The sequence below is a fragment of the Arvicanthis niloticus genome, chromosome 3, assembly GCF_011762505.2.
Source record: "Arvicanthis niloticus isolate mArvNil1 chromosome 3, mArvNil1.pat.X, whole genome shotgun sequence".
Classification (NCBI taxonomy): domain Eukaryota; kingdom Metazoa; phylum Chordata; class Mammalia; order Rodentia; family Muridae; genus Arvicanthis; species Arvicanthis niloticus.
Window position 1 is genome coordinate 64,511,123 of NC_047660.1, and position 13,514 is coordinate 64,524,636.

Consider the following 13,514-nt stretch of genomic DNA (forward strand, 5'->3'; position numbering starts at 1 on the left):
GGAAAAATCTGGGACAGAAGGGTCAGATCCAAGAAGCCCAAGGACAGGAAGGAGTTTCTAGTGTCTAGTGTATCACCCCTCAGAATCAGTAGATACTCCAGGTTACAATTCTTATTGCTCTATTGAACCTGATGGATAAGATTCTATAAGCAAAGTAGGTGTCAGCATGGACCACAGAGTTCTAGGAAAAGCAGTTACAAAAAGCCCTGTTCTGTGACACACAAGAGTGACTTCCTAGAGATGAAACATCCACACTCTTTACATTGCCAAGCATAATGGCCTTCTCCAGAGTCAAGCCCTTGAGTTTTCTTGGCTTCCCTCACCCTGACTGAGGAACGCATCCATTACTAAAGAACCAAGAGGTGTGCAAGGCACTTCTCCTGCAAACTCCTATGTGATGCCTTTCTGGCAATTACACATGTAGCCACAGCCTTAGCGTGTTCTTGCTGCCAGAATTCTGGGTTCCACCCTTAGATATAGGGGGCTAAAGTTGCAGAGAAGATTAAAGGAGAAAGGAGAGAGCCCAAACACCAGAACTTGTGTCATTAGGAGCTTGAAATGTATGTAGGTCTTTGCTGACACCATGTCACGAGAATTATAGGGGGCTTAGGGTCTCACTTGGGGTAGGGCAGGCCTCTTCAGTATCTCTGAAAACAAAAGGGGAAACTTACCTTTAACCCACTGATGTTTGCTCCTTTGCTCAGACTTCCCCCCATCCCTGCCCCTTGCCTGGGTTTTCTGCTGATATCTCTGGCTCTCCACCATGCCGGCCAATGATTTTCCTGTTCTTCTTGCAGGTTCCTGCGGCTGTGGATTGCTGTGCTGGTGATCTACCCTACCAACCAAGCTGTCATCGCCCTCACCTTCTCCAATTATGTGCTGCAGCCACTCTTCCCTACCTGCTTCCCCCCTGAGTCCGGCCTGCGACTCCTGGCCGCCATCTGCTTGCGTAAGTGACATCTGGCCCTCACTTCAGCCTCTTTCAGTCTTCCTGGTGACTGTCACATCTTGGCTTATCTTTTTTTTTTTTCTCCTTTCCCCCACCTCTTGCCTGTAATCCTTGAACTTGGGAGGCAAAGAGTGGGAGGATCTTGAGCTAGAGGCCAGCCTAGGCACATAGTAAAAATCCTATCACATACAAACAAGACTCATAAGGAACTCCTTGGAGACGCAGTAGCTTTCGATGCCAAAGTTCTTTACATTCACACTTTCACCTTTGCTATCTGATTTCTGATTTGAGCCTCATGATGAATCCATGAGGTAAGCTGGGCCATTGTCATCTTTTCCTAAGCTAGATCAGACCAAGTGCCAAGGGCAAGTGACTTCCCTAAGAGGTAGACCCCGTATGGAGTCCAGGGCTTCTGAGTCCCTGATAACCTCATGGCAGGCAGTTAGTTATAGTGACAACTTAGAAATTGCTACCTTACACACATTTTAAACTGGGTTGGAGGACAGTTTGTCCCTTGTCCATGGCCTGGGTGGGTAATATTTGTTTTTTGTTTGTTTGTTTGTTTGAGACAGGATTTCTCTATGTAGCCATGGCTTTCCTAGAGTTCAATATGTAGACCAGGGGCCTCAGACTGGCAGAGATCTGCCTGCCTCTGCCTCCTGAGTACCAGGATTAAAGGTGTGTGCCACCATACCTGGCTTGGGTAGGTTGTTTTGTTTTGTTATTTGCTTTAAGCAGAGGAAAGCTGTGTGGTCAAGGTTAGGATTTAATTGGCTGCAGTGAAAACTCAGGATGGGAAGATGACTGTTGGGTGGAATCACGTGATCCTTGAGAGAGAGGTTCCTCAGAGTGTTCTAGGCTTTCCCAGCAGTGGGCTCTGATAACACTGAGCTCCATGGAGTGGGCTACTCCATGTCTTTACTCAAACACTCACTCCTCCAGCACCTGTTTGTGTTAGAGGCTGCATTTGCAGAGTTGGCTCAGGGCTTGACTTCCCACAGCTTCTGACAGTATAGGGACAGATCTTGCTGTTCATTTCCAGGTCCAGACATTGTCCTTCTGTCTTGCTGATGTGATGGGGGAGGGAGGACACACCAATCTAGACAATCTCCCAGGACAAGCATCTGAGAACCTTAGCAAGAGCATCTTGTTTATCAGTGGAGGTTGGCCCTGGCCCTGATCTAGACCCATACCGAGGCAAGGTGAGGCATAAAGCTGAAACCCTTGTTTGGGGCAGTAGTCACATGTTTGGGCTATCCTGCTTATAGACTCAGACATAAAGGAGTGTGTGCTCCAAATTCAGTCTCCTAGCACCCTCAACTCTATTCCACACATTCTGACTACTTAGTAGAGTTGCTGTCTGCCTCCTTGTAGGATTGCGATCCTAAGTTGTAATACTGTGTGTGCCTGTGGGCGGGGGGTGGGGGGTGTTTGTTAGGAGCACAGAGCTTTCTGACCCCAGGGGCCTCCTGAAAAGGAGTTAGGGTATATGGGTATATGGGCCCCTTGACCTTGCTTCATAGCAGGATCTGGAGCTGGGACAGCGTGGGAATGTAGGAAAAGTTGCTGTTTCTATCATCAGACTTACTAACAGGGAGGAAGAAGGAAGTGCTGGCGGCTGCTGTTTCGGGGTCTTACACACACAGGCAGCTTCCTCCTTTTTGCTGATGCTGCTAAAGTCTCAGACAAGAGGACTTCTCTGAGCTTCTGCTAGAAATCCAGAGCTCCACAGCTGTGTGGTCCTCCCCTAGGAGAGGAGCCAGGCCACAGTATGCCGTTCCTTTACAACAGACAGACCACGGGTTTGACACTTTGCACAAAGACGCTGGAGTAGAGTTCTACACACACACACACACACACATACACACACACACACACACACACACACACACACACACACACACACCACAGAGTCCAGAATGGTCCCAGCCCTTCAAGATGGTAAGAAGACCTCTTCTCTAGCCAGCTCCAGAGAAGCAGGCTGCATACAGTACACCCCATTCCCCACCACACTGCCCAGACAAGTCACTTGCTGCCTCCCTTTCCTGCTATCAAAGATCTAATAAAGTCTGTGTGGCCTGTCCTCTGTCTCCTGAGTGGAGCTGCAAGGAAATTGCCTCCATCTGAACAGAGCCCATCTTGTCCTCTGAGAATAGTCATTTTTCACTGTCCTTGAGGTATGTCTCTAGATATTATTCCAGCACAAAAGTCTTAAACCCAAATTTATTCCTCCTACTTCCATTAGAGACTAGCAAAGATGGAGGACAGGTTCCAGATGTTTTGAGTCTGTGTACAGAGGTTCTGTTTACTGGTTTGTTGAATTCATTTTGTTTTGGGAGATGGGAGGTGGGGCTTGCTGTGTAGCCCAAGTTAGCTTTGAATTTGCTATGTAGCCCTGGCTGACCTCAAACTCGTGGCAGTCCTCCTGCCTCAGCTTCTCCGGTGCTGGAATCAGAAGCTCCACCTCTCCTACTAGTACTTTATTTAAAAATCTACCTCTACAGCCTTCTTCAAGTAGTCTCTCAAGGTAGCCTGTGTTCAAAAGGATTTGTGGATGCCATGCTCCCTCCCAACTCTGGCATCTTCTGGGCAGGGGAACTTCTGAAACAAAGTTTTTCTTTTCTTTTGTGTTTGTTGGTTTGGTTTGGTTTGGTTTGGTTTGGTTTGGTTTGGTTTGGTTTGGTTAGGTTTGGTTTGGTTTGGTTTGGTTTGGTTTGGTTTTCAACACAGGGTTTCTCTGTGAAGCCCTGGCTGTCCTGGAACTCACTCTGTAGACCAGGCTAGATTCCAGCTCAGAGATCTGCCTGCTTCTGCCTCCTGAAGACAAGGTTTTTCTATGTAGCCTTGGCTGACCTGAAATGCAATATGTAGAACAGGCAACCCTGAAACTCACTGTATTGACCAGGCTGGCCTCATTACCTTGAACTCGTAGCTTTCCCCCTGTCTTAGGCTCCACGTGCTGAGATCACAGGCATGGATCATCACATCTGATCAACTCCACCCTCTGCCTTGTGCCCAAGCCACCCCTGAATTAACTATGTAACCTAGCTTTGATCCTGTCATTCTCCTGCCTCGGGTTCTTAAAGGCAGCTTTCACCTTGAGTGAGGTCCCACGACAGGCAGCTATTATGACTTTTATTCCAGCACTCCTTTGTCTCACCTCTCCCCCATCATCCAGTGCACCCCATCCTCTTAGCAGGTGCCTGGTGAGCCAGCTGTGTCAAATAGTCTCTGCCTACATTGGAGATGGAGGCAGGAAGTCACCCACCTTCAATGCTTTGGGGAGAAGCAGCAGCAGAAGGACATTTACACAGGAAGCTCTACTCTCCACTCTCTCATTTGGCTGGTGACTGACTGGTCCTACTGACTCATGAGAGGTTTGAAGAAAGGCCACCCTCTGAGCAGCAATCTGTAATGCAGGGTCCAGGAAGGAGAGCAGGCATGCGTGGTAAAGCCCCAGGCTAGTGTTTGCTGGGGGAGGGAGGAGAAGATGTCGGGCCTGGTTCTGTTGTGGGACCATTTTTGGAAGATCTCTGAAGAGAAATGAAGTTGGGACAAGCCAGATGGGAGTGGAGAGGCAGTAAGAACCTGATGTAACTCGCTTGCCTTCCCAGTGCCTGGAGGGGGGTGGGGAGAGGACAAGGGGAAAGAAGGAACTGCAGATTTGGACCTGCTTGTGCAACCAGAGTGCTGTGAGTTATTTTATTATTTAGGTCAAAGCTGATTATTCACTGCTGAGTCAGCAGAATATCCCCGGTCACCAGGCAGTAAAAAAAGAAAGCATTTTACATTTTAATTTGATGAAAAGCCTTTCTCTCTGGTCTCCCGAGCAAGCACATAGAGGGGGTTCGGGGAAGGGGGAGTAGACAGGGGATTGGGAAGTGTTAAAACTCAGTTTTGGCACGCCTGCCCTTGTGGTTTGTTTCTTTTGATTATCTCTGGAAGCAAATGGCTGAGTCTCTAGTAGAACAATGAAATAAAACATAGAAAGAGGCACAGTGAACTGACCTCACCTTTGCCCTCATCCTGCCCCTGCATGGTGGTTCTGGTGTGGTGGACCAACACTCTTACAGTTCCAGTCTGTCTATTGAGGTATGAGTGAAGGATACAGATGTAGGTGCAGACTGCTGCCTCTATGGCTTGCCATATGGTCCCATCTTCTCGCTATTACATGACTTTCTAGAGTTAAAGGGCAGAATAGACCCAGAAACAAAAGCCAACAGAGCAGATCAGTAAATTCAAAGCTACCACCCTTACAGAGCAATGGTTCTCGCTCGGCCCTCCTAACACTGTGGCCCTTTAATACAGTTCTTCATGTCCTGGTGACCCCCAGCCATAAAATCATTTTCATTGCTCTTTCATAACCGTAAAGTTGCTGCTGTTATTAATCTTAATGTAGACATCTGTGTTTTCCGATGGTCTTAGGCAACCCCCGTGAAAAGGCTATTTGACCCTCCTCCCAAAGGTTCTCAACTTGCGACCCACAAGTTGAGAAGCACTGCTGTAAAGTCAGTAAGGGAGGCATAAGAACAAGAGAATAATGATTAGCTTCACACCAAATCATTTCAGGTTATTCCTTTGTATTAGGATTAGAGCAGAAGGAATCTGTCATACTGATTGAATGTGACATCTGTCATACTGATTGAATGTGACATCTGACATACTGATTGAATGTGACATCTGTCACACTGATCAAATGTGACATCTGTGGAAATTGTGGCCGTTATCTCTCTAATCCTGAGCCTTAGAAGGTCGGGTAAAGTTTGCTGATGGCTTGGTAGCACAGATGACTTCATTTTAAGGTTCAGCCCGGTGTGTTGGGGCCCCAGTTCAGGGGCTTAGTGCAAACATGACCTCCTGTAACGTCTGTTATAAACAGATCTTCTGTAATGACACTGTGGGTTCTGGGTGCAAGGGGTGCCCTTTCACCGTCTCCCATCTGTGTCTGGGCCAGAGGTTAGAGATGTGCTGGGGATGAACCTAAGGTCTTAATCGCATGTTAGGCAAGTTTTCTACCGTGGAGACACACCCTAGCCCTCCTCTAAGAATCGTGTTTCCCAACTGTTTGACTTCTGCCTCTCTTTCTCTTAGAGACAGGTATGTATTTAAGATAATCCCTGGCTCCATTCATTTCTTTGGGGACTAAAGTCATGGCCCAGCATTTTAATGACAGTGTTGTCACATAGACTTCTTGTAGATCTCACCCTAAAGAAATTCCTTCTTCCTCATCCTATGGAGAAAGGAGCACATAGCACCCTGTCTGCATAGCAGAAGGGAAATGCTTCTTATCGTGGGCTCCATCTCACCTTGGAGATTCCTGAGAGATTGCTGTTCCAAGGCTGCACATTTCTCCCCATTCCTTGAGCTATCTGGAAGAGAAAGAACTTCAGGCATTTCTTCTAACCCTGGGTCACACTCAGTCCCTGTGCAGAGGCTCTAGCCGCCTGGATGCTGCTCTGTTTTGCAAGTCTCCATGACACAATAGGACTCTGCACCCAAATCCCTTGAGCTCAGTTCATCTGCTCTCGAGCCTTCATATTCTCTAGATTCAAACTTCTCAGCTGAAAACATCAAGCATTGCCCAGACACCTGGGTGGCACTTCTCTCTTGTCTTTCTCTTGTCCCAGAAGAGTTCTCAGGCCAGTAAGCAATAGCAGAACTTGAAAGATATCTTATACTAGGTAAAGAACAACAACAACAAAAATATATATGTATATGTGTATGTCTATGTATACATATATATTTGTTATACTACATATACATGATATATACAATATATAATATATGGTATCATATATATACATATAGCTGTCTGTATGGAAGGGGGGCTACTAGGCATTTGAGCAGTAACACATGATTTGTTGAAGAATAGCATGTGCTAATGTTGACACTGGATGAAAGACGACAGTGAAGCTTAAAACATGAAGAAAAACAGGTTAAGCATTTGTCCAGGCTAGAAAGGAGGTGGAAGCCTGAATTAAAACTGGTCTCACAAAGTCACTGTGCTATGAGAAGCAGGAAATTTTAGTGGTGGAAGCAACTGGCTTGTTGGACCTTTTTACCACCAAGAAATAAGAATCTAATGAGCCTCATAAGTCAGAATGAAGTATGAAAGGCAACCATGCCCCATGCTGGCGATGAACAGTTATTCCAGCTGTTTTCCCTGTCTCTACCTTCCTGATTTTCCTAGAGTCCTGCTGTGTGCTGAGCAGGTTTCTGCTTAGAAGTCTTCCTTGGGATGGCCATCCCAGGATTCTGCTAAAATACCTAAAATGGAACCAAGGGAGGGGTGTGGCTCAGTGGTAGAACATTTGCCCAGTGGGCACAAAGCCCGCGGTTTGATCCCCAGCACTAGGTCAAAGAGAAGAAAGAAAGAAAACAATAGTAACTCAGAAACATCTGGCACTTCTTGGAAAGTACCATTGAGATGAGAATCGCAAGACTGTCCAACAGTTAAGTACTATGACACACCAGATAAACTGTTCTCAATAGACAGGGTATAGAAACAGACCAAAGAAAAATCCATTCTGCCAAGCATTGTAATATACACATGCAATCACAGCATTTAGAAGCTAAGACAGGAGAAGTATCACAAGTTTGAGACCAGCCTGGACTACATAGTAAGCTCCAGGCTAACCTAGGATACAGAGACTGTAAAACAGAACATTTGCAGATAACCAGGCAATGTTTAGCATAGATCAGAAAACCGTGTTGGCTGAGGCAGGAAAATGTTCTCATGGTCCTTCTGATAGGACTATAGGTTAATATAGCCACAGTATAGAATAAGCAGGAAGAAATCCAACAAAAAACCAGGCCTGGTGGCACATACTCTAGTCCCAGCACTCAAGAGGCAGAGAGGCAGGAGATCTCTGAGTTCAAGGCCAGCCTGGTCTACATAGAAATTTCCAGGATATCCAGGGCTACCTAGAGAGACTCTGTATAAAAACAAACAAACAAACAAACAAACAAAAACAAAACAAAAAAAAAAAGAAATAGGATGGCAATGTGAATCCCGGCATGAAAAGATCAGCTCCATCCCCAAGGTAGCAGGAAGACACTGAAGGGTTTCAAAACAGAGGAGTGACATTATCAGAGCTGCATTTAAAGGAATCAGCTGCAAATGGGCGGCCCTTGGGAGACAGGCCAGGGGCAAGGAAACTGATTCTATCATAGTTACAGGAATCTCAGTTAGAAATGTCTAAAAGTGACTCAGTGATGGGTGCAGAGAGAAGTTACTGTAATTGGTGTTTAGGAAATAAATTGGCAGCACCGCTAAGCATGGTGACACAGGTCTTTGAAATCAGCACTCAGGAGGCAGGGGTGGGCTGATCTTTGTGAGTTCAGGGTTCACCAGGTTTACATTGCTAGTTCCAGGTCAGGCAGAATTAGATAGTGAGACCCTGTCTAAGAAAATGCAAAGAGGATTGCCAGGCCTGGGTAAAAGAGTCAATGGGGGCCCATTTTTATCTTAATTGGGATATATGTAAATATATCAAGGATGACACTAGATCTTATTTTAATGTCTTCACGCTGCTGTGGGTAGTTGGATGCTGTCCCTGTCACCCTTCCACTGTCAAGAGCCATTTCCAGGGCTTGAAGAAGACATCCCCTATGCCTTTGGACTTTATGACTCCAGGGCCAGAATAAATGCTTAGTGCCACTTCCCTTTCCCATCAGACCTCAGGGTGTTGCTTTTTCCTGTTGCACTAGAATTGAGGGCATCTTGGTCACATTCGCCATATGTGTCTAGCAGGGACTCAGTCTTGATCTCCAATAAAAAGAACAACTACTGGCACAGGGCTTTATATTTGAAATATCATAGTAAGCAATTACATATATCACAGAGAGCTTGGTAGCCATGTTCCCTAGGGACTTCTTGAAGCCACTGGTTTAGGTCCCGCCAGTCCTCAGGCCAGGCTGTGGCTCTCCACTGGTCTCCTGAGAAGTAAGTCTTTCTAGTTTCTCTGTGCCTGGGTCCTGCCTCCGTTAGCAGCTCTTGTGGCCTCCTCCAGCATTCTTAGCACTCTCAGACCGGAGTTTTGCTAAAGCTCCCATCCTGAAAACTGTGGAGTGAAGATACCCCTTACTGGCTTGTGCCAGCATAGAAGCTTGGGCTCTTCTACCTTCCTATTCCCACTCTCAGGGATCACTGTTTTTCCCAAGGGAACCCATAGATATAGTTCATGAAGTCATCTGCTAGTCTGCTGAACTCTGAGGGATTAACGTTATATGCCACATTTACATCACATGCCAGAGAGCATGAACTCAGAGGGCTCACAGGATTATGAGGGTGAGGCCTTACTGGTACTGAATGAAAGAAGGCACCAGATTAGTTCCTTTGACAAGTATGAGCACTAGCTGCCCTCACAGTTGGGTTATAACTGAACCACGTGAGGAACTTACAGCAAGTTTACAGATCTTGGTGAACACCGAGTCCATGAACCTCTAATGTGGGAACCTACCTCCTAGGATGCACACCTACTCCCCCAAGACTGAATATGATACAGAGTCAGTCAAACTCTGCTGGGCAGACCTAACAGAAGCAGCCATTAACCTTGCCCTGTGTCTAGAGCATCAGCTCTGAGATCTGGGGAATGAGACCAGAAACTTCAGACACAGTTGGAAAGATACAGACTAGGGTTAAAATGAGGCTCCGTGCCATGGCGTGGCTTGGTATTCCTGCTCTCCGAGCTTCTTCAGTTTATCTTTTCTCTATCACCCAGCCCAGCTCAGAACCATGTTTAGCCAGTACCGAAGAAAGAAAGTACTCAGCTCTTGAAAAACGCTGAGCTAGGTGTTCAGACTTCTTGGCTAAACTAAGTACCAAGTGGTGATTCAGCAGGAACTGCAGGTCCAGCATCTGGCCCTGGAGAGAAAAGGATATGAAGGAAGGGGAAGGGAGGAGGAGGTGGCACAGCAGGAGCTCAAAGTGTCCAGGAGAAGCTGTGCCAGGCATGACCTCCAGAAACGCTGGCTGGCCAGCTAACTGCCCTCCTCTGAGGGCTTGTCCTTGAAGCAGAGAGGAAACGCTCAAAGAACCTCTTCCTATAAAAGGGAGTTCTGAGGTTTCAAAAGTATCATCAAGATGAAAGGGACCGAGGAAGGAACATATACTCGGCTATGGTGGGCAAGATCTATTTCAAAACCAAACCACTACTGTATACTTCATAGCAGTTCTCAGGATCAAAGCGTCGTTTATGAAAAAAGGCCTCTTTGATTGTTGGTTGCCGTCGCTCTGGTTTGATGCTTTGTTTTCTGAAGTCAGGTTATTTACATCTATAACTTCCTGCAGTCATGTTCTATCACATGTTCAACAATGCCAACGTTTGTTGTAGGTAGGCAGGGTGCCTGAGGACTTTATAATGTGACTCCTCACCCCCATGTGAGAACTGTCTCTGGGTGATGGTGCATACTTGTATTCCCAACACTGGGGAGGCAGATGAAGGAGGATCAGGAGTTCCCAGCCAGACTTAGCCACACAGTGAGTTAAGGCCTGCTTCAGCTCCATAAGTTCCTGCCTTAAAAAAACAAACAATTTCACCAGAGACTACTCTGGGGTGGTTCTTGGGAGCTAATTCAGCTTTTTACTCCTACCCTGTACTCACCCATCCACCTAAACCTCTTTGAAGAGGAACAGATGGTCAGGCCTACAGCTTTCTGGGCAGAACCGGACCTTATCTCAGCCTCAGGTTGTGTGCCTTAGAACTCAAAGCACTATTTTCTCTGCCTATCAGTGTTATTGGCAGCCAGCGGCAGCTACCTCCTAGATCTGGAAAGGGATGAGGTTAGACATGCCCCGTGTTTCCGTGATTAGAAACTCGTGCCCAGTTCCTCCTCTGAGTAGTAGAGGTGGCCAAGGAACCCAGTCCAGCCTATCAGAGTGCTGAGTGTGGCCACACCCTCTCCGGCCACTGGGCCAGTGCCCCAGGAGCCTCACAGGCACCCTGTGGGGCTGTGCACACGGGCATCACCTTGGCCTTCTGCTGTGGCTCCAGAGCCACAGAAGCAGGGGACGTTGGCCAGAGCATAGCAAAGAAGTGCGTGCCCCAGCCTAAGGTGAGAGCATGACCCGGGCCTTTCTGGCAAGCCACTCACCCTGGCCAGGTGGAAGCTATAGCTGGTTTGGAGGGCTAGGTGCTCCATCCCAGAGAGGTGCTTGTTTTGAAGTTCTGGAGTGGAACAGGGTGTTCTGGTTTCCAGAGTGGCGTCACGGCTTCCCCATTTCAGCAGCTGTCTGCTTATTGCTTTTCATCTTTCTTTTCTCTGTCCTGGCCTCCCCCTGCCCCACCCCCAGCTCCTTCTCTCTCTTTGTATCTCTCCCCCTTGCCTCCTACACTGTTGCCCACACTCTTTCTTCCTTCCTCTCCATCTGTCTTTATTGACTCTGGTACGCCCACACATCTTCCACCACAACCTTTCCCTTCCTTCTTTCCTCCCTCCCTCCCTCCCTCCCTTCTTTCCTTCCTTCCTTCCTTCCTTCCTTCCTTCCTTCCTTCCTTCCTTCAAGACAAGGTCTCTTTATATAACTTTAGCTAGCCTGGAACTCAGTGTGTAAATCCACCTAGCCTCAGATTTGCCTCCATCCTCCTGCCTCTGCCTCCTAAGTGTTGGGATTGCAGGTGTGTGTCACTCTACCCAGCCACGCCCTCCCCTGCTTTTTCTGCGTTTTCACTTCCCTATAAAGGTGAGGAGGAGAAGCCTACTTCTGGCAATGTTAAACATAAATAAGCTTTTCCACGATGCCTCCAGACCAGTCCTGACCAAGAAAGTCAAATGGAGCCAGGGATGACGGTGCAGAACTGTAGCGATGGAACTCTTAAGACTGAAGTGAGTTTGAAGCCAACCTAGACTACACAGTAAGACCCTATTTTAAAAATGATGTCTCACTTAGTGAAGTGCTGGCTGCATAAATGTGAAGACCTGAGTTCCCATCAGCACAGCACTCGCTTAAAAAGCCAGAGGTAGATAGCACACACCTGTAACCCAGCACTGGAGACAAAGACAGGAGCATCCAGGGGCCTGCTGGCTGGCTACTCTAGCCAATTGGTGAGAGATTCTATATGACAAAACAGATGGGAAGCAATAAAGACATCGACCTGATGTTGGCTTCCAGTCTTCACGTGCATGCATGTTTTTTACACATGTATGCATATGCATGGTCTCACATGTCTGTGTGTGTGTGTGTGTGGAGAGAGAGAGAGAGAGAGAGAGAGAGAGAGAGAGAGAGAGAGAGAGAGATCGACCAGCTGTGATAGGGCACACCTGCTATCTCTGCACTTGGGAGATGCAGGAAACCCTGTCTCAAAACACATACAAACACACAAAAATGCAAATGGGCTTTCCCAAGCTCAGAGGGAACATGAGACTGTGACATGATGAAGGGCTGCTGAGGAGCAGCCTTGTGGGCCTCTGCTTTGCCACACTGGCCGTCAGCATGCTAATTCCTGCTGCTCGGAGTGCTACCTGGACTAGGGCCAGGCCAGTGTCTTCGGGTGACAGACTCAGTTCCAAGTGGTGCTACAGCACATTATGAGCACCTCCAGCAGGAGCTGAGGAGGTGAGTGACCAGAAAGGAGTGGTTAATATATGATATAATGCCTGTCCTCCTTTGGCCAAGGGAGGGCCTAGAATGGGAGAGGGGCATTCTATCGTGCTTTTGCCACTAAATAGCTGGGACCTTATTTACATATATAAATGGGGTTCTTGATCTCTTAAGGCTATTCTCAGGAGGCTAGAAATAACCTGAGAAAGCAGGGCACAGGCCTACATAGCTTTCTCAGGAATAAAGCACTGCCTATACATGTGGCTCATTTATCTTAAAACAAGCAATCTAGCCCCCCTCTCTAAATAGCCTTATTCCCATTTACAACTGTCAGGCCAGAATGGAGAGGTTCATGATGGTTTGGCAAGATGAAGATGGCTTGAGGAAAAAGTTCATGACCTCCTGAGAATGGTGCAGAATGACTCTTTCCTCAACAAGAAGCCAGAATCCCATATGCAGAGGCATGCACGCTTGAAAATCATTTCCTAGTACTGTGTAGGGATGGCCTGCATTTCATGAGCTTTCTTCTGGGAAGGAAGAGAGGCCACCCTAGACACACCCCAATCTGCCCAGCATTGCAGGCACTCACCTGCCCTTTGTTCCCCCTTACAGAAAACAGGTGCTCCCTGGGGCAGCACAGTGGAGCCTGTGAAAAGCTCCCAACCATTCTCTGTGCAGATTTCTCTGTCCTCCATTCAGTGAGCTTTAGCACCAATTGCGTGCCTCTATTTTTGAAGGAAGCCACCAGTGATCACTAAATATATATATAAACTTCACGTACAGTGTGCTCTAGGATCTCAGTGGCTACTGCCTGGCAGGGTCATTAATGGCTGTGGATCAACTCATGGCTTCTCTACTGGCCCTGAAGAGGTCAGCTTTCTGGGGGGGGGGGGGGGCATTCCCTCCTAACAGCTGGGAGCACCTGGCTCATAAGAACTAGTCATTTGTTTTGTTGTTTTGCCATTTCTGGAGGCTGAGGCACAGTTGACCATCTTGGCTCCCGGCCCAGTCATGCTCAGTAGC

General features: G+C 47.4%; 1 protein-coding gene across 1 annotated transcript in view; it reads left to right on the top strand.

Moving 5' to 3' along the window:
- Positions 1-13,514, top strand: part of Slc7a8 (solute carrier family 7 member 8) — a 57,250-nt gene that overhangs the window by 18,730 nt on the left and 25,006 nt on the right. Inside the window, exon 3 of the mRNA XM_034498424.2 lies at positions 798-949. Within this exon, the coding sequence (XP_034354315.1) occupies positions 798-949 (152 nt within the window). The remainder of the gene's footprint in view (positions 1-797; positions 950-13,514) is intronic.